The sequence below is a fragment of the Sphaerodactylus townsendi genome, linkage group LG08 (genome assembly GCF_021028975.2).
Source record: "Sphaerodactylus townsendi isolate TG3544 linkage group LG08, MPM_Stown_v2.3, whole genome shotgun sequence".
In the NCBI taxonomy this organism is placed as follows: Eukaryota; Metazoa; Chordata; class Lepidosauria; order Squamata; family Sphaerodactylidae; genus Sphaerodactylus; species Sphaerodactylus townsendi.
In genome coordinates this window covers 35499894-35521814 of record NC_059432.1, presented here as the reverse complement: position 1 = coordinate 35521814, position 21921 = coordinate 35499894, and the positions used below count along the sequence as shown (strand labels likewise).

At 42.9% G+C, this 21921-nt stretch overlaps 1 protein-coding gene across 2 annotated transcripts in view; it reads right to left on the bottom strand.

The window, feature by feature from the left end:
* The window catches only part of NOC3L (NOC3 like DNA replication regulator), a 30712-nt gene that overhangs the window by 8337 nt on the left and 454 nt on the right, over positions 1-21921 (bottom strand). For both annotated transcript variants that reach the window (XM_048505295.1, XM_048505296.1), the window contains exons 2-15: positions 21063-21270; positions 18814-18925; positions 17458-17615; positions 14263-14322; positions 13700-13827; positions 11711-11872; positions 10343-10436; positions 7739-7914; positions 7421-7549; positions 6837-6968; positions 5602-5682; positions 4733-4833; positions 227-299; positions 19-82 (exon numbers count right to left, since the gene is read on the bottom strand). In XM_048505295.1, the coding sequence (XP_048361252.1) occupies positions 19-82; positions 227-299; positions 4733-4833; positions 5602-5682; positions 6837-6968; positions 7421-7549; positions 7739-7914; positions 10343-10436; positions 11711-11872; positions 13700-13827; positions 14263-14322; positions 17458-17615; positions 18814-18925; positions 21063-21270 (1678 nt within the window). The remainder of the gene's footprint in view (positions 1-18; positions 83-226; positions 300-4732; positions 4834-5601; positions 5683-6836; positions 6969-7420; positions 7550-7738; positions 7915-10342; positions 10437-11710; positions 11873-13699; positions 13828-14262; positions 14323-17457; positions 17616-18813; positions 18926-21062; positions 21271-21921) is intronic.

Here is a 21921-nt window from a genome sequence, read left to right as displayed (position 1 = left end):
TTTCATAGAGAGCCCTACCTTGGCCAGACAAAATGTGAAAAGCTGAAAGAATACAGTGCAGGCTCTCTCTGTAAGTCAGCACCTGGAAGTACAAAAAATAAGAATTAATAATTAAACATACTGTAGGTTCTACCTTATTAGGTAGTAGTAGTCGTCTTTAATACAATTCTCCAATATAGCAAAAATGACTACAACAAAACCCTTATTAGGTAGGAAATGACCTTACCTCAGACATAAGAAGAGAATGCAGAACAACCAAAAGGTCATCAAAAAATTCCAAGTTTATTAGGTGAGCAAATCTAAAATCAAGAGATAAATGATTATGATTTTAGAGGAAACTTGCCAATCACATTTGGCTAGTTCTTAAGTGTAACATTCTCAAAGGCTGTGCCTTTGCAGATTTAGATGTTCTCACCAGATTCCACCGCTGCAAACACCATACCAGGTCACTGGCCAAGGACGTAGGTAAGGGGGGGGTTCTCGGGCTCAAGCCCCCCATTCATGTTTGAAGCTCCGCCCACGCATTTGTGGGTTTTAAAAACATTTTGAGTGTTTTTTCAGTTTTTGGCCTGCAGGGGGCGCATTGTTTGGGCTAGCAACACCAAACTTTCAGGGATTGTTTGAGGGACTCTCCTGATGATGCTACCCGGGTTTGGTGAGGGTTGGTTTAGGGGGTCCAAAGTTATAGACTCCCAAAGGGTGTTCCCCCATCCTCCATTGTTTCCAATGGGAGCTAATAGGAGATGGGGGCTACACCTTTGAGGGTCCATAACTTTGGACTCCTTGAACCAAACTTCACCAAACCTGGCAGGTATCATCAGGAGAGTCTCTTACTGACACCAGTAAGGTTTTGTGAAGTTTGGTCCAGGGAGTCCAAAGCTATGGTCTCCCAAAGGAGGTGCCTCCATCCCCCATTGTTTCCAATGGGAGCTAATAGGAGATGGGGGCTACACCTTTGAGGGTCCATAACTTTGGACCCCTTGAACCAAACTTTACCAAACCTGGGTGGTATCATTAGAACAGTATCCTAAAGATACCCTGAAAGTTTGGTGCTTCTAGCTTAACAATTGCACCCCTGACAGCAGGCACCCCCCAAATTTCCCCAGATTCTCCTTTTAAATCCACCCCCTTTAGCATGGATTTAAAGGGAGAATCTGAGATCCTCAGTTTAGAAGATGAAGAAGAATTTGGATTTCTATCCACCCCTTTGTCTCCTGTAGGAGACTCAAAGAGGCTTACAATCTCCTTGCCCTTCCTCCCTCACAACAAACACCCTGTGAGGTGGGTAGGGCTGAGAGAGCTCCAAAAAGCTGTGACTAGCCCAAGGTCACCCAGCTGGCGTGTGTGGGAGTGCACAGGCTAATCTGAATTCCCCAGATAAGCCTCTACAGCTCAAGTGGCAGAGCAGGGAATCAAACCTGGTTCCTCCAGATTAGAATGCACCTGCTCTTAAACACTATGCCACATTGAAGGTGATGCTGTTTCAGGGTGGAGGATAATCCACCCCATAACAGCATCACTTTCAATGTTGTTTAACTAGGGACCCCAGATTCTCCCTTTAAGGTGGATTTAAAAGGAGAATTTGGGCTCTCTAGTTTAAACACCATTGAAAGTGATGCTGTTTGGGGGTGGATTCCAGCATCACAGCAGCTGCCTGAGGGGGCGGGGGACACTCAGATTTTGCACCGGGCTCCATTTTCCCTCTATGCTTCTGCCCAGAGGGGAGGGCAGAAGGAACTGCCTGCTGCCGGCTGGGAGGGCAGGGCAGGGCAGGGGAGTCTGCCGTCCCCGGCCTCGGAGAGCTGCTTATATAAGCGCTAGGCCAGGGGTGGGGTGGGGCTTGGGGAGGTGTGGCCATGCCCTAGGGGCGGGTGGGGGTGTGGCCCCACCCCCGAACCCCCTCCCCTAAAAAATCTATACCTACATCCCTGTCACTGGCCCATAATCAGTTTGAAAACAAAATAAGGTTTGATGGGAGACTCGTACAGCAATGAATGAAGATTTGCTTATGGAGTGGAACTTTTCTACTTCCCCCTTCATAATGAACCTCCAAAAAAGGCACTCCTGAGGTACAAGGAAGTCTTGGAGACAGCACAGAATGCAGTCAGGTGGGCTGCAATCGGAAAGGGATAGAAATCACCCTGTCTTGCACAAGCATCATCATCCCTCCGTTAGAACAACGGATGTCTGGGTTCAAGACATGTTTACAGGATATTACAATTGTACATTTGTCTGCTTGTGGGTGTAACCCAGAGTTTATTATAATGTATTAGTGCTGACATCTTCTGGAACCAACTGAAATGAGAAATTTCCAACATGAGGAAATGAAGCTTTTAACAGCAGCAATTGTTCGACATATACCTTGCCACATGGATCTTATAAATACTGAAACAAGATTAATTTTATGTTGGGGATGGAGAGAGGGAGGGGAAGAGTAAGAGGGGGGAGGGATGGAGAAAGGAGAGATGGATATATGATAGCCGGATGGGTATATCCATTTCCTTAAATTATTTCATTAAAGTTTTCTTCTGTTCTGAAAAAAAAGTCATTTTTTCTGGTTTAAAAACATTGGTTTTGAAATTTAAATTAGCTTAATTTTTGTAAATAATATTGTTTCTCCCACGGTTAATGTGTAATCTTCCTATCAATATTATGTGTCACTAGCGGTACCCGGCCATGCGTTGCTGTGGGTTATTGTGGTGAAATGGGAAAGGAACAGTACCAGCAAATTAATTGCAGAAGCCAGAAGTATGTGCTCATGGAAACACGCAGCCTGATACTGTGTGATGTCATTGATGTGTGTGACTGCATTCCTTGGGGGGAATGGAAAGGCACCCCTCCCACACATCTAGGCTGGCTGGTCATGATCCTTTACCTGGGAGTAAGTTTGGTTGGTGGCAATGGGTATCACTTCTGAGGAAACCCTCTGAGGGGCGCAATGCAGCCATTCAAAGTATGTCACGGATGCTTTACCAAGCTTACTCCTGAGAAACGCGTGCCTGGTTTACTGTACTGTAGCCGCAGTATTTAGGGAATCTAGGCTGGTTGGCCTCTCCCTCCCGTCCCTTGCATACCACCACACACACTCTCCCCTCTCTCACTTCTCTTCCCTTGCATGCCACCCCTCCCCCTTCCTCTACTAGGGTGGGTGCGTCATATCCAAATGCTGGCCCCCCTCCCTTGCATGCCACCCCTCACTCTCTCCCCTCCCTCACTTCTCTTCCCTTGCATGCCTCCTCCTCCGTCCCTTCCCTCTCCCTCCCTCTCTTCCCTTGCATGCCACCCCTACCTCCATTCCCTCTCCCTCCGCTAGGGTGGGTGGGTCATATCCAGATGCTGGGCCCCCTCCATCCCTTCCCTTGAGTGCCACCCCTCACTCTCTCCCCTCCCTCACTTCTCTTCCCTTGCATGCCTCCCCCTCAGTCCCTTCCTTCTCCCTCCATTCAGCTGTCTTTTACATTCAAGCTTGTTCAATATGGGTGCGGAATATGGGTAAGGAAGTAGTTGTGGTTGGATGTGAGGGAGGGCAGAGTGAGGAGTGTGAGGATGAGCTGAATGTGTATGGGATTTTGTGTGTTGTGCAGTAGTAGTGGGTGAGGCACAGAGAGTGACAGAGTGAAAGGTACCTGCATGTGAGGGGGAGGAATCCCACCTGACGTCTCACACGGCAATGTGTGTATGTTTTTCACTTCCACTCAAGTTATTACCTATGTACTGTTTCCACTGCTCATATCTGGCCATCTGAGCAAACATTCTAAGGGCACGAACATTGCACCCTCCATTGCACTCCATTGCGGGGTGCAATGGAGAAGAAGGGGAATGATGTATGTAGGTGGCCCATAAAACACTGCACTGTCCTCTGAGGGGAAGAGCCCTTACTTTTGTCATGTAGAAGATGTTTACTTGCAGGGGGCAAGGGGCGATGCTGCGGCAAGTGTCGGTTATATGGCAGCCGTTGAGGGAGCAGCCTCAAGCTGCAAGCCAGTAGCTGAGGTGTGGGAGGCAGAGCCCGTTGTAGCCAGAAGGGCGTGAGGGCAGCAGAAGTTACTTGCCTTACTCTACGAGGATTAGGCGAGGGAACATGAGTGCATTGTTGTAAGAGGCGTTTAGGGCAGGAAGTTGGGACAGAGGGAGGCATGTGGGAGACAGGGCAAGCCTACGTGGCTTTGGACAGCAGAGGTTTGCAGAGGCGGGGTGGAGCCAGGCGCTTTGGCGTTGGGGCCATGAGGGGCAGTGGAAAGTGGCACGAAAGTAGGCAGCTGGGAGTGTGTGGGTGAAGCGTGGTGAGTGAAGCGGGAGTGAAGCGTGGTGAGTGAGGTGGGCGTGCAGATGGATTGCCGTTGTTGGATATGTGCAGAAGGTGGTGGGTGGAGGGGATGGGCGGTGCCAGCAGGCGGTGGAAGAATGCAGTGACGCAGCTGTAGGCGGCACAGCCAATCAGCAAGGCAGCATGAGGGTGTGCGGGTTTAACGGGCGCAGCGTTCAGTGGCAGAGTGGGCAGCGGCGGGGCTACAGGTGTGTGGGGGGAAGCGTTTTACCTGGCTCAGGTGCGTTACCTGAGGGACGGGAGGTGTGGAAAACATGCTCGCATACATGAGCGACCACATGTGAAATTTTGAGAGCATTCGGTCCAGTGGTTTGAGATTTAGAGCATGACTCACAAACAAACTGTTAGCTTTTTAAATATATAGATTAGTAAACTTGAAAGAGAATTAGAACTCAAAATTCTTACTTCGCAAGTCCTTCCAGCACAGCAGGCAAGAGAGGGGACTTCTGTGCTTTTTTCAATATTCGGAAATACGTTAAAAATACAACATTCAAGATTTCTGTGTGCTGCAGTGGAAAGTATAAACAAATGAATACATAGGAAATTCAGGTTTCATTTTTTAAAAAACATACCTTTCATGCAATACAGATTTCTGTAGCCCATAACCCCAAAATGTTTTCTGCAATATCCCAGAAGCTCAATCATTTCTAATTAGCAGCATACAGCATTACAAAGAACTACTCTCTGTCTAGAATTGTTAGTATGTTTCTACTCACTTTATACATTCTAGCATTCAACAACAGAACAAGATAATACACTTTTTAAAAGCTATAACCATGCAATGCTAAACAAGTAACGTCAACCCTCAGCACACGCACCTCTTGCCTATTCTATGAGCAGAAATGCTAAATTCCTGGCCAGCTTCAATTATAGAAACAGTCTGGAGCGGAGCCTTAACTTTGCCTGGCTCTAGCCTCAGTTTAAGAAGAAGAGTTTGGATTTATATCCCCCTTTCTCTCTTGTAGGAGACTCAAAGGGCTTACAATCTCCTTGCCCTTCCTCCTCACAACAAACACCCTGTGAAGTGGGTGGGGCTGAGAGAGCTCAGAAGAACTGTGACTAGTCCAAGATCACCCAGCTGGCATGTGTTGGAGTGCACAGGCTAATCTGAATTCCCCAGATAAGCCTCCACAGCTCAAGAAGCAGAGTGGGGAATCAAACCCGGTTTCTCCAGATTAGAATGCACCTGCTCTTAACCACTACGCCACTGCTGCTTTACTTAGACACACTACAATACAACATAATACCCATAGACAGAAGGAAAGAAAAATTACCAGTTTTAGTTTTTTCTCTGTACTCTCAGAAGCTTCTACTTCCAGGAGTTCTCGCTCCAGTTTCTCTTCCGCTTTCTTCCACTGAAAATGCACACACCCTTCAAATAAGTTAACAAATACTTCGGCAAGACTGAAATTTCTAATAACGGACGATGAGAGAAGAATTCTTTTCTAATCTATTGCAAACCTTTTGATAAAAGAATGACTGGTTCAATTAAACATTCTGTTCCCAACACTCAAAGATGAAACTGAATTGGCGGGGGCAGGGAGATTAAGAGAATAGCTCAAAGCTGGAACTGTATGCGAGTGTTGCAACAAAATGGAGGTGGGAGGCTGGCTATTGGAGGAAAACAAACTCCAAGTTGCGGAGGCGCCTGCATTAATTTTTTTATTTGTTCCATTTATATCCTGCCCTACACCAAAGTCCAAGGGCAGCTTACATAATGGGGTTAAAATCCCCGTTAAAACATAAAACATTAAAAACCACCATAAAAACATCCTTTAAAACAGTCAATTAAAGCATCCATTAAAAATCCCCATCCCTCTCACCCCCCGCCCTTCAGCTGGCATTGATACAGGGGACCCTGGGGGTCACACATCAAAGGCCTGGGTAAAGAGTAAGGTTTTAACCAGGTGCCAAAATCCATAAAGTGTCGACGCCTGGCGAATTTCTGCAGGGAGGCTGTTCCACAGCTTGAGGCCTGCCACAGAAAAAGCCCTCCCGCGTGCCCCCTTCCACTGCACCCTGGCAGCAGGAGGAACAGCAAAATGAAACAGCAAAATTGAGCTTGATCTGTCAATTTCTGTGCATGACAAGTGGGAGCAAAAAGAGGGGACACGTGAACTGTGAGGGAACAAGCTATATATTTATGCCAAATGTTGACAATTTTTTCACCACCCTACTTTGAAGTTTTCACATCCACAATAAGGCTAGCAACTAGGACCACTAATGGGCAGGAACTGAGGAATCTGTATTGGGTACACCCCAAAAACTCAGTAGGGTGACATTTCCTTTGAACAATAGAACCTGTCAGTGTCTACACACAAACCAATTCCAAAAGTCCTCAAGCTTCAAACGGGATTTGTCACATGACATGGGGAAGTGATGTCAATTAACGATCCTAAATCCCCTATGGGAACAGAACACTAGATTGTTTGATACTGGGAAGTGTTAAAACTACTGAATTTTCGAAGGAAACTCCTGTGACGTTCACATAGCGTAACGCAAACTGTACCTTTCTCTGCATCCTTGACAAGTTTTTCCTTTTTTCTTTATAAGACATGAATCTCTTTTTCGGTGCAATATCTTCTGCATCCTTTTTTACTTCTACGTCCTTAATTCTCAGATGAAGAAGTGTCATTAAAACCTAAAGAGAATCCACCAGCATTTATTTCTCAAAGTTTATTAACAGTACAAACCTATCAAAACACAAGCAAGAGTCACAACTTCAGCTATTGTATATCTCTCAGCCATATACAAGAGCCATGGTGGCGAACCTACAGCACGCCAGATGTTCATGGACTACAATGCCCATCAGCCCCTGCCAGCATGGCCCATGCTGGCAGGGGCTGATGGGAATTGTAGTCCATGAACACCTGGAGTGCCATAGGTTTGCCACCACTGTACAAGAGCATAGCTACTACCTTTCTGATAACCAGAACAGTTACATTCTTGGCAAAAAGGAAGATTTTGATTGCAAACAAAGCTTTATCTAAAGAAAACACCAAATATTTAAAGCTCAGTGTTAAGCCTCTGTCCAATATTGGAAGACCCCTTTCCCAAATCATTACGCGACCCCAGCCCAAAGAAGAAAGTTACCTCAGGTCTAACATCATAATTCCGGCTTTTCACAAGGCCAGATATTACTTTCACAACACCAACTGAGGCAACGCCGAGCTTATCTTGCTTGAAGAGGTTCTTCACTGCATCACAACACATTTCAGAAATCTGGATAGTCAAAAGTTTCAAGTTTAGGGTTCCGGTTTACTAAGATATATTAAAAAATCAAATTTATCTCCATAATAGCATATATTAAGTTTTGAATATACATTTATAAGCTCACTAAGGGTCACTTTGGAGTGAGACACAACACTGAAAGAGCAGCCACTGCTGCCACAGCCAATATGGGACACCTACCTGTTTTGAAGCATCGTTCATGAGCGGTACAATCAGTACAATAATGTTATTGTGGAAGTTGAAGTGAGGCAGAGACACCAGGAGCTCAGACAAGCACTTTACAGCAACCTCTGCAAGGCCTTTGTATGCCTTCAAGGAAATCACGTTGCTTTTCTTCAGCTTCCTTTGCTTCCAGTCTAAGTAAAACAATGGACAAAATTATAGCATATGCCACCTTTCAACCTCCCTAATTACCAATCATTTGATCAGTAAAAGTAATTGCATGTTTTGCTGCATATATCAAAATGTGTTTATGATCAACATATAGAAAATAATTTTCTTTTTACTCCAGCTCACTTCTATTCATTTATATACCAATTTTGGGCTTCATGCTAAGCACTCACTTCACAAAATCATTTTGACAACACTTAAGACAATAATAAAAAGGAATGTCTATTTGAAACATATTAATATGTGACAATTGAAAAATATAGGCAACTGTACACGGACATCGCAGCATGACGAAAGCTTTTTGCTAAGATTCCCAAAAATGCCAAAAAGACATTTAGGCCAAGCCCACCGCTTGTTAACTGTTAATGTAGAAGAGAGGGCAGTACTTTAAATCCAAGCACATACATAGTGTTTATACGGCCTCCCAAATTATAAGAACGTGATTAAGGTTTGCTTATAAAAATGACCTTAAACTCTTTTATAATTTCACAGTTCTCTGGAGTAAGAAAGAGCCCCCAACTAAAGAGCCCCCAACTAAAGAAATGTTTCCATGGTGCCAGCTCCATTCTGAGGATAGGACAGCAAGGGTAATCTCAGATACCCCAACCAGGGGTCTGCAACCTGTGGTTCTCCAGATGTTCATGGACTACAATTCCCATCAGCCCCTGCCAGCATGGCCTTGGCAGGGGCTGATGGGAAATATAGTCCATGAACATCTGGAGAGCCGCAGGTTGCAGACCCTTGCCCCAAACACTCATAATCTGATTGTGACATGTTTTATAAAGGAAGGTACACTCAGCCCCCTAGTGGCCTCGAAAAAATATGGAACTGCCATTCTGATTATATTATTAACTATAAGAAGAAGAGTTTGGATTTATACCCCACCTTTCTCTCCTGTAAGGAGACTCAAGGTAGCTTACGAACTCCTTTCCCCTCCCCACAACAGACACCTTGTGAGGTAGGCAAGGCTGAGGAAGTTCTGAAGAACTGTGACTAGCCCAAGGTCATCCAGCAAGAACGTAGGAGTGCAGAAACACATTTGGTTCACCAGATAAGCCTCCGCCACTCAGGTGGAGGAATGGGGAAGTGGGAAATCAAATCCGGTTCTCCAGATTAGAATCCACCTGCTCTTAACCACTTCACCATGCTGGCTTAATAATGGGGAATAGCTCTCTAAACACCAATCTTAAGTTTGAGACTAGAACATGAGGGCCTTCTGAACACTTCGAGTTAGGACCACACTCCATACACTATTGTTCCATGCATGGAGATTATTATAGCACAAGACATTTCTATGTAGATCACATGTATTCTGCTTGCTTCAGTTTCCCTTCAGCGACCTACATGGCATATACTGCTGCAGAACAGATGAGCGTGCACATGTCAGCATGTGAATGGACCGTGTGTCACAAGAAGCATTCAGGAGCTATGTGCATTAAAGGCAAAATGCATCCACAGCACTGCACAGTATTTATTGTTTATTTATTTATTGTTTAAACTTCTATACCGCCCCATCCCCGAAGGGCTCTGGGCGGTGTACAACATAAAATATAAATAAGAAAAATTACTAAAATCCTTAAAACAGCGATAACAGTGACAATGATAATAATAATAGTAGTAGAAGTAGAAGGCGTCCGACCAACCCTACTTTTTAAAAATTCTCCCCAGGGAGGAAAAGGGAGGGAGGGTGGCGAGACGCATTGAATAGTGGCCTAGATGGAAGGCCAGTTGGGGGGCACCATTCAGCGGCTGGTCCCTCCAAAGGCCCGGCGGAACAGCTCCATTTTACAGGCCCTCGCAAAGGAACCCTTTAAGGAGTCCCGCAGAATTGAGGACAACTGGAGGCAGAATTATTCCACCAGGCCGGGGCCAGAGCCGTAAAGGCCCTAGCCCGTGTGGAGGCCAGAAGCATCATTGAGGGGCCAGGGACCACTAATAAATTGGCCTCCACTGACCGTAGAGGCCGCACAGGGACATATGGGTACAATATCAGTACAATCTGACTTGCCTAGGTTAGCCTGTAAGAGACCTTATGTATCAGGTTCTGCTTTAGCACAGTAGGGAGGTGTAACCACTGTTTTCCTTTCAAGCCAATAGTGCCAAAAGGAAGACTCTCAGCCATGTTTGTGCGGCAGCAAAAGAAGAGACCATTAGTGTTGAGAACACAGGCTGCAAATGGCCTACAGAATCTTAAAGAATCACAAACAAGCAGAAAAAGTACATCTAGCACAGCTGCCCCGAAGCACACTTATGTGTACATACCACTCACATCAATATTACACAAGTGGCTATACTGAGAAGCTCTGAACAATCAATTTTAACAATTGTTTATCTGTTCCTGTAAGGAACAAGCCCATAGCCATATCTCCTTTTCCCTCCAGCTAAGTGACGTACCTTTTACACATTGCTCCAGATTTTCTAAATAAAATTTGTACTGGCTGACAAGGCCTTCTTCAAATTCTCTTAATTTCTGAGTTTCTTTTCTAACCTGTGTACAAAAGAGTTTTAAACATATTTCACCATAAACCTGCCATGTCATGAAAAACACAATTATTTTTAGCATTTCAGAAGTTATCTGAACTTCAGACATTAAAGTCTACTTTTTTTAAAAAAAGCAAAATGTCCAAGCGGACCCTTTTTCCCCCCTATGAAAATAATTAATAAATGCCCCATATAAAATGCTTCCTAAAAAGTCTCTTGACAAATGGATGCTAAAAAAACTCTACAAAGCATATAAATAAGTAGGAATCATTCATTGCCTCTAAGGTTTAGGTAAAAACATAAGGAAGTACAGAAGTCTTCCAAATTTGTGCTTACTGAGTTTGTAATGCATGGTGCAAATCACTTGCAATGATGACTTTCAACCCTGCAGACAGCTTGCACCACGCAACCCCATTTTCTCTCTGGCTTCACCTGCATATCCAACGCAGAGACACCCTCCTTTTTTCTCACCTTGTGGTAACTGCAGTTGACCAGCGGGCCCACCAGATAGGTGAACTCCCAACTCCACCTGTCTCCCCAGTACTTTGAGAGTAGTTTTGATAGCACTTGAGGGACACAAAGAAGAGCCCAAAATTAAATGAGAAGCTAGGAAGGAGAGACTCTTTCCTGCTCACCAGGTGGAGGACAGCTGCAGCCAGCTACAGCCAACACAAAAATCAGAAAGAGGATTGAGGAGAATTACTTCCTCCACATCTTTCCAAGCTTGGAAAAAGGCTCAGCAACAGTTTATGAATTGCTGACACAAAGTTATTCACTTCTTTCCACTCTGATTCTTAGCTGCATCTACTGGAGAGCTTCAAAGACATGGAGCAAGTGATATTCTACAGCTGTCAGGTTTTAGTTCATTTTAATTTTGATTTTCACCACTTGCATTGGTCAATGTTTTGCCATAAAGTTCAAGATATTTTTTCCGACAATTTTTACCACACCTTAGCTGAAATGTGAAATTGTATCAGGAAGAATCTGGAGAAATTCCAGCAATATTGAAAATATAACTTCTGTAGGTAGAAATTCCAGCAATATTGAAAATATAACTTCTGTAGGTTTGGTAACGAAAATGCAATCATATATTTGAAAAGTTGGAAAGCCATTGGGTCATTGGGGGAATGGGGGGAGAGCTTATAAATTCCATGCACAGAAATAATTTCATAGACATAGGATGAACTGTTTTCCCATCTATTCAAAATGTCAGTAGACTGACTCTCCCAATGTTACACTGAGCCACCGGCAAAAGTATCGTTTACCTTTCTGTTACCTCACCTTCATGTTTTTTTCAATCTCAGTTAAAGGCCTGATTTTATAAGATGGCGTAATGTCTTTGAATATCTCCATCAGCGAAATCATCACTAGCTTCCGTACAATCACAGCCACGTTGGGATCCTGCTCCATCAACATGGAACGCAGCTCCTTCAACTTCTTTATCTGCTCGAGAGCAACATAGGAAACTCACGCTGGCAAACATAGGTAACCAAAAAAAGTACTCCTTGTTATCAGAAGCAAAAAGTTACAACCACTTCCAATATTACTCAGGCAGAACACACTCAGAACCCAGAAAGACAACCAACTTTTGGATGCTGATACATCTTAAAATATTTAAATATCTCTGCGCAAATTTGTAACTGAGGCATTTTACAGCACATTAAACAAAACAAAAGCCCCCAGTATGTGTTTGTGTGTGCTGTCAAGTCACAGCTGAGCTACGCTGAGCCTGTAGAGTTTTCAAAGCAAGAGTCTGTAGAGCAAGGGTGTCCAACTCTGGCGCTTCAGATGTTCATGGACTACAATTCACATCAGCCCCTGCTGGCATGGCCAATTGGGGCTGATGGGAATTGCAGTCCATGAACATCTGAAGCGCAAGAGTCGGACACCCCTGCTGCAGTGTTTTCAACCCGCCCTGAACCCCTTGGGGAAAGGGTGGGATAAAAATATGATAAAATAAATAAATAATAAATAAATAAATACATGTTCAGAAGTGGTTTGCCACTGCCTGTCTCCACGTCACGTGCTTGGCAGGCCTTGGCGGTCGCCCATCCAAATTCTACCCAAGGCCTGCTTAGCTTCTGAGATCTGATGTGATTAGGCTAGCCTGGGGCTATTCAGTTCAGGATAACAATGTATCCTAATATACTCTCACCAAAACTCAACGCAACGTTACTCAGATCAGTTTAAAATGAGCAAAAACAACAATGAAAGCAAATCGGATTGGGAAGATAAAATCAAAAGATCAGAAGACATTTGAATACAAATGATGGTAACCAAGTCCTGAGAACCCTGAGCTGTGCACCTGTTCCTGAAGAGGGAATGCACACTCCAGAAACTTTAGTATGCATTTACTGATGCATAAAACAACCGAAAGACCATCAGACAATAAAATGGAGTTGAAGGAAAAGGAATTTCCACTTCCAATTCACGAACAAAATTCTGGGAGCCCCATCCAAAGGCAAAAGGGCTTGTGGGAGTAGCGTATCCTTGCCCCAGGATGTTTGCCTTTCCCAAAACCCAGCAGAGAGGCAAAACTGCCGGCATGCAGCAGTCGGTCTCCCTCGGCGATGGGATGTGACACGAATGCTGTGCCAGCATCCCAGTGCCCCACCACCACTACTGGCGAAGCAGGGGGGCAATTCAGGGGAGAAGATGACATCAGGTGGTTTCCTCCTGGCCATTTGCTGGATTATGTTAGCGGCGGGGAATTCGGACTTGCGTGGCTTTTTTTGGCAGTGACGGGGCAGTGCGGACATGACCACTTGCCTGCCTGCCTGAGAGATGCAAGGCCCAGGTAGCAGGACATAAGCTTATTCCAGACACCAACAACAAGAGAAGGAGGAGGAGGAGGAGGAGAGGGGGAGTTTGGATTTATATCCCACCTTTCTCTCCTGTAATGAGACTCAAAGGGGCTTTCAATCTCCTTTCCATTCCCCCCTCACAACAAACACCCTGAGAGGTAGATGGGGCTAAGAGAGCTCCAAAGAACTGGGACTAGCCCAAGGTCTCCCAGCTGGCATATGTTGGAGTGCATATGCCAATCTGGTTCACCAGATTAGCCTCCACTGCTCAAGTGGCAGAGCGGGGAATCAAACCCCAGTTCTCCAGGTTAGAATCACAACACCTCATGGTTTTTACTTCCTGCAATAATTGGGATCTCCCAATGAACTATCTTGGGACCTGACTGATGAGAAAAGAATTCAAAACTGAGTTCACCATTTGGGATTTTTAGCCAGTTGATTTCAGAACAGATTCAACGTGACCTACGTTATTTTCTGGATCAGCCAAGACAGCAGATGCCAAGGCAGCTATGTGCACCTTCTTCTCCTGCAGCTTTTTTCTCCTATAGACTATCAATTCTTCGGTAGTGAGCACAGGTAAAGGTTCTTCAACAGCTGGTGAAAAAAGAAAAATAAGAGTTAAAAGTTTCCTAATAGTCACCTTTTTAATACTGGCACGTATATGAACACTTGTAAAAATTCTGTGCATGTGCTTGCGGTGTTTCCATTAGGAGCTGGCAAGAACAGTTATTTGGAAAGCAGTTAAAGGCATTTTGTTGATATCTCCATCAAACTCCCTAATTGTAACATAGAAACTCCCTAATTGTAACATGGAAATAGCTTAAGGGTAATTCATCTCTTGATAGAATTCTATTTACTTTACTTACTCAGTTCAGTCATTCAATGAAGGAACAGCTTCAAGATATTTATAGATAAATTAAGAAATTTATCATTAAATAGTTCTGAAAAAAGTAACATTATCTGAATGACAAAATCCAATAATTCCTGAAACTGTCCAAATGATTTTCAAAATAAAAGACAATATATTACCTTGTGTCACTAATGCTGCTGCTTCTGCTTCACTTTCTTCATCCTCTTCCTCCTCCTGAACTGTAAGAAAAAAATGTTCTTTAAAACTCACCTCCACCAATTGCTTTTTTTAGTTTCAATTATTTATTTATTCAACAGCATATTACATAAATGCCAAAATATAAATATAACAATGATATAGTTTTAAACAAATCCATAAAGTAAGACTTCCAACTTCCCCACAGAGAACTGAATTTTAACTGTCATTCCCTTACTGTGAATCTTCTACTCCTGAGAAATAATTTAAACAAAGCTAAAGAGATTTTTATATGTTCAAAATATTTTAGTTTATATTGTATACTCTTATTCTTAAATCTTCCTTGTTAAGTCTCATACCCCAAAGCTATATTCTAATTTTTAAATTTTTGCTCAATATACTCTGTCCAGAATATCCACTCGGTCTTGAAATCTGTAATCCGTTTATCCTCAACATAACTGGTTAGTTTTGCTGATTTATCTAATTCTAGCAAATTATACTGCCGTTCATACCTTGTAGGAATTTATTCAGGCTTCCAATTCTTAGCCTATTCAATTCTCGCTGCAACTGATAGGTATCTAAATAATGTTCCCACTTCTTTGTCTACTGGTCTATCCAAAATACATAATAGGCTGCTGCCTTAAATTTGATTTTCTTAGAAATTTCTTCAAAAATCCCTTTCCAAAATAGTTTTGCCTTTGCACAGTTTCACCACTGATGGTAGAAGGTACCTATTTCTCTACAACATTTCCAACAAAAATTCTGGTTATTATCACTCACTTTAGCAATTTTAACTGGAGTTAAATACCAACGGTAATGCATTTTGTATATATTTTCTTACAAGTAAGAACTCGCAAAGAATTTCTCACCATTTTTCCATACGTATTGCCAGACCTTGAGTTGAATACTGTGACCTACATTCCTTGCTGAAGCTTTCATAAATTCCTTAATAACTTCCCTCTCAGTGACTAAAACCAAACATTCTTTGTACGCTCTGCCAATCAGATGCTCTTTATTGTCCAATAATTGGATTATCAGTGATGTAGATTTGTTCTCAAAACCAAATTATTTTTTAATGTTTAACAAATCTATCCCTTAACTATGCAAAGAACCACCAGTTCTTCAGTTAATTCTTTTTTTCCAATTTTTCTATTGATTTCAATTTATAATCTTTCTTCTTCCCTTCTGTATGGTCATCTAGAACAGTGGTTCTCAACCTGGAGGTCGGGACTCCTTTGGGGGTCGAACAACCCTTTCACAGGGGTCACCTAAGACTCTCTGCATCAGTGTTCTCCATCTGTAAAATGGATAAATATTAGGGTTGGGGGTCACCACAACATGAGGAACTGTATTAAAGGGTCACGGCATTAGGAAGGTTGAGAACCACTGATCTAGAAGTTCTCTATATGTGAGCCAATTGTTTTCCATACCTGACTGACTTCTGAACAGGGCTTCACGAGGAGATAACCAGAGCGGAATTCTATCCATGATTTTCTTTCTGTATTTGTTCCATCCCTGCTTAACGCAAATCTTACTACATGGTATCCAAATTGTTTATCTCTTCTTTGCCATACCAGATAAAGGCATGCCATCCAAAGGTAATTCCATCTCTCTCCAGATTTACAAGTCTCCAATTCTGCAATAAAATCCAGTTCTTCAACCAGGTCAATGCTGTGACTTCCAAATAAATTCTTAAATAGGCAATGGCGTAATGCCCATTGGGCAAGGTGGGCAGTTGCCCAGGGCATCACCTTGTGGGGGGGGGGCATCAAAATGCTGGGTTCGTTTTGGGGTATTTTTAGTGGTTTTCTATTTTTGACCTGCAGGGGGCGCAGTTTTTAGGCTAGCAGCACCAAAATTTCAGCGTATCATCAGGAGACAGCCCTTATGCTACCCCCCAAGTTTGGTGAGGTTTGGTTCAGGGAGTCCAAAGTTATGGACTCCCAAAAGGGGTGCCCCTATCCCCCATTGTTCCCAATGGGAGCTAATAGGAGATGGGGGCTACAGTTTTTAGGGTCCATAATTTTGGCCCCCCTGAACCAAACTGCACCAAACGTGGGGGGAATAATTAGGGCAGTCTCCTGGTGAGACCCCTCCTGAAAGGATTTTGAGACTGTAAGCCTTCAAAAAATGTGCCCCCCCCAGCCTGTAATAACTCCCTCATTGACAGCAATGCAGAAACTTAATGCAGAACAAAGATTCTTGAGCTGGAAATTTTTGGGATGTTGTTCTCTGCAGGGAGAGAGCGTTCTTGGACGTATCAGCACCAAAATTTCTAGTGGTATCATCCTGGAGACTCAAGTCATGATGGCATTCCCTCAGCAGGTTTGGAATTACTGCAGTTTGGTTCAGGGGGTCCAAAGTTATGGACCCTCAAAAGGGTAGCCCCCATCTCCTTAGCAAAGAATGTGGGATGGGGTACCCCCTTTGAGAGTCCATAACTTTGGACCCCCTAAACCAAACTGCACCAACATTTGGGGGTATCATAAGGACAGTTTCCAGATGATACTCTGAAATTTTGGTGCCGATACATCAAAAAATGCGCCCCCTGCAGGAACATTCCAGAAATTTGCCCAAGCATCTTTGTTCTGCATTGAGTTTTCTGCATTGCTGTCAATGGGGGAAACAATGGGGGATGGGGCACCCCCTTTGGGAGTCCATAACTTTGGACTCCTTGAACCAAACCTCACCAAACATGGGGAGTAGCATAAGGACAGTTTCCTGATGATATGCTGAAATTTTGGTGCTGATATGTCTAAAAACGTCACCCCCTGTAGGCACCAATGCCCTGGTGCAAAAATTTTTTTGGTCGTGGTGGAGAGGCTAACCATGGGGGGGGGGGGGGGCATCCAACTCAGGTTTTGCCCAGGGCTACAGTTTGCCCAGGGCTGCCTCATTACGCCCCTGTAAATAGGTAATTGTAGACTGCCCCTTTCTTAGCATCACATGGTGTTTTCATTGTTACCCTGGCTTTTCTTCCTTGCCATATAAAACCTGCCAGCTCTCTCTGCCATAAGTTTAGTGGTTTGTCAGAATTTGTAATCGGAATGTTTTGGAAAAGAAATAAGATCCTTGGTAAAATGTTCATTTCAGTAACTGAAATCCCACCCACCCACCCACCCCCCACCCCCAATTTCTTAAAGAACTGACATGCCTGGCAAATCCCAAATGTGCCTCACCTGGCTTTTCCATGGTCTGTGGAATAATTCGACATTTGTCTTTGATGGGAAGCAGATGGATAAGTTCTTTCTCAGGTTCAGCCTGCATGCGCCTGGGCATTTTCTCATATTTCTCAATCACACTCTCGTGCTTCCGTTTCTTGGCATGAACGGGCTCACTGCACAAGGAAAGACTCTTGAATTTCCAGGAGAATTTATAACATGCATTATAAAATGCATACACAGTTTTTTAAGAGGTCTAGGCAGACCCATTTATATTGAAAATATTATCTCCCCCTCCCAATCATTGCTTTAAAGTGCTTCTGTTCAACTTTCAAAAATTGATAGGTCACAGTTGCTGAAAACCTTTTGCAATGCTGAGGTTTACCTTGGGAACTAAGCACACGACATTTCTTTACAAAGAGTTACCATTGCAAAGGGTTGCCATCATGGTGTAGTGGTTAAGAGTGGTGGACTCTACTCTGGAAAACCAGATTTGATTCCCCACTCCTCCACATGAGCATGTGGTGAACTCCCCAGTTAACCATGCCATTATGATATGTATACAACAATTTTAAATTTCTGACCTACTTTATCCTCCCCACTTTTGGAGTATGTATTTTTACCCTTTCACAACCTGTGAGCACAAATTTCTAACCATTTTTATTAATGAACTGTACAGAACTATTGCTTGGGACATTGAGGGATAACAGCTAGATTCGAGTCCAGTAGTAGCTTAGAAACCAGCAAGATTTTCAGGGCATAAGCTTTTGATAATCAAAGCTCCCTCTATCAGATACAAAATATCTACACTACTGTACAAATACTTCACAGAAGCATAAAAGCCACCTTCTGCTGGAAACCTACTGGTCACCAAACATATCTGCATGCCTCCAGTCACCTTCCTAAACACACCAAATGATCTGCCATCTACAGCCAAGCTCTACATTATAGCGGCATCTGTTCCAATCCGTCAAGCAGAAATTCTCACCTGCAGGATCTACAACAGACCTTTTTGGAATTACAATAGCACAAACCTCACATCTGATGAAGCAAGCTTTGATGTTTGAAACCTTGTAAAATCTCAAAGGTGGTACTGGACTAGAATCTAAATGTTCTATTGCAGAGGTTACCGGCTGAAACTAGGGATAATAAACTACCAAGAGAAAATGCTGCTAACTCCACAAGAAATGGACCTTCATACAATCATCTGAGACCTGACAAGAAATTTCAGACACCTACCATTTGGGACACAGAACAGCTTTATAGCTTGTTTACATCAATGCATATTAAATGAATTGTCAATAAGCTTGGAAACTGTTTGTACTGTTGAAACTGCTCCAAAACTCACTCTAAAAAGATACAGTTGACTCTTACCTGGAAGACAAATCTCTTGTCACAAAGGATGCCTTTTGAGCCAGCTCCTCCATTAGTTGCAGATCATCTTCATCCATCATATCAAGAGGAAGTGCCGTTTCTTCTTCTTTTTCTACAGAGGCAAATGGAAACAGAATAACTACCAAGACACTGACAGAAATATACATATGTTATGCCAAGACTAAAGGGAGACTGAAAGAAACTACTTTATCATTGGGCTTCATAGATTGGGGGGTGGGGGGTGGGGGGAGAGAATTCATCTGCAGCATAGTTAATAGAATTAGTATTTATAATTATACTATATCTTTATATCCTTACATTGTTTTAATACATAACATAGTCAAACTCTTCAGTCTACCATGGAAATAAATTCTCCATCCACATACTGAGGATTAAAAATATTAAAGTCACCAACTGGTACTGATTTCTCAGACAAACTACATCAACCAGGTCCCCATTCTCAATTCTTAAAGGATGAATGATGGAGTATACTCCAGTGCTTAAAATGAAGAAGGCAAACTCTTCTTTCACCTCCTGCATGTGAGCTCCCAAACTCGCTTTCACCTCCTGCATGTGAGCTCCCAAAGGCACCTGGTGGGCCACTGCGAGTAGCAGAGAGCTGGACTAGATGGACTCTGGTCTGATCCAGCTGGCTTGTTCTTATGTTCTTAACTCTGAAAAGAACAGATGAACCTAAAATGGACTAGCCCTTTGTTTCACAACAGTCAGCCCTGAGAAATCCACTGAAATTCCTACAAACTATCTTTACATTCAGCTTATGGGTGACCTACATCCTTGCAAGGCTAACACTTATAGGGACTATTATAGCAAGGCTGATAGTTATAGGGACAGGCAGGTACAGACGTCTGTCCTTTATCACTAGTAATAGGAAACCCAGGTGACATCTTGCTTCTTTTACCAGTGATGTGATAAAAGTAACCTAATAAAAAGATAGCTTAAAACACTAAATATGACAGTACATTTGGCCCTTACACAGTGTACATTTGGGATTTGATACCAGTCACTAGTCAACATCCAAATAAATCCTCCATATTCAGAGTCATTATAACTCCAGGGACAAACACTACTGAGAGCCAGTGTGGTATAGTAGTTAGAATGTCAGATTAGGATCTGGGAGACACACGTTCAACTCCCCACTCTGCCATGCTAGTTTGCTGTGTGACCCTGGGTCAATCAGACACATTCAGCCTAATGTACCTCACAGGGCTGCTGTGAGGACAAAAGATCAGGAAAATCATGTAAGCAGCTTTGAATCCCCATTGGAAAGAAAGGCAGGATATAAATGAAGTAACTAAATAATCAAAAACAAGAGAAGACACCTGTCACTTACACACTCTACTTGTAAACTTCCCAGAAGCATCTGGCAGACAGGAAAATTTTTGGATTAGATGGATTTTTGGTCCAGATTAGATTGATTCTTGGTCCAATCCAACAGGATTCAGAAGTCTGGATTTATACGAGTACCTGATCTTCAATATTAACATTCAAGGAGAACAAAGGGCAACCTTGATCAGGTTTGGGCAACTTTTCACTAACTTGCGTGGACAACTCTATAGCTCTATAGTTCTTGGGTCCAAAGTAGACCACAATGCAGTTTACAGTGCTGTTAATGCATTGTTCTAAGCAATATAGTTAATTTTTTTAATGACCGGCCTACTGTCAGGTTTTAATGACCGGCCTACTGTCAAGTTTGACCCTGACGGCAGTATTCACATTACTGGTATAATCGCAGTATTCACATTACTGGTATAATCACATTACTGGAATAATCGCAGAGCAAGATTTTTATTATCAATTTCAAATCTGCTCCCAATTTCAAGTACTATCATGCCACTATCAAAACACTGAGAAGAAGTTCAAAGTGGAGAGGAAAATCATGGGTATGCTGGATGGGGCCTACAGAACTTATGCTATCAACTTATTTCAAAACCCTACATCACTCTTACAGCAAACCATGCATTTTATTTACAGATGTGCTTATGTTCTGCCCTGTGCTCAAGACTTTAGACTGAGTACACTATTTCATGCTGAAAAGAACACACAATTGTATGACTGTTCCTAGTTCTATTACTTTATTTATTTATTTAATTTATTTATTTTTTCGATTTATTATACCGCCCCATCCCCATAGGGCTCTGGTCTGATCCAGAGCCCTACGGGGATAAGTGAATATGTGTAAAAGAAAAGGAGACACAATCTCATGCCCTGTATTTTCCCTGAAAACTCACCTGGATGCTTTTTCTTATAAACCTCCAAAGGCACTGGTGTCTTGGCTGCAGCATCTTTGACAGCTTGCCTGAGCTTCCTTTGTTCTTTTCGGTATTTCTTAGCAGTGCTCTGTTGCTTATATTGTCTGTTTTTTAATTTGTTTTCAAGTTTAACTTTACTTGTTTTCAACAACTTGCGGAAGCTTGGGACCCGTTTGGTATGTCTTCTCTAGAAACAAAGAAGGTTAGGTGACCTTTTGCGTCCATTTGTGGGACTTCTTTTTAATATCTCATTTCAAAACTTTCAAAAGTAAGAAGAATTCCACACCAGTAAAAACAATGAGAGGAATGGCTGTTTCTTACACTTAAAAATTCACCAGTGATACAGCACTACCGAACTAATGTCACACATGGATGCTGAATTAGGATTAGTAGCACACTTTCCTGGTGACAAACTTGGATCACACTTTTAACAACCAATGCTGTTAACAGGCATGGAAGAGAACAGGGAAGAGCTGCGAGTAAAACTTCAATTTTGGAATACATTATGCAAGCAAGACAGTAAATGTTTGAAAGCAAAAACACATACTTGCGTAACACAAACTGAAGCCGAGGCCAAAAGCCCTAACCAAACTGCCCATATTTATTTTACCTGCTATCTCTCCAATGATGGAAGAGCATCTCCCATTATAGCATTCCCTGCCAACGGAGCCTTACAGATCTCTCCGAGAAGCGAAAGTTCGAGCTTCCATAAACTCTTCCCCTAAACTATATAACCATTTCTGCGTGTGGAGTAGTAACGGCGGTGTGTAACTTGCTTTCCACCCCCATCCGTTTCCGATGCTTTATTCTCGACAGTTTTGATATTTAACTTTATTGC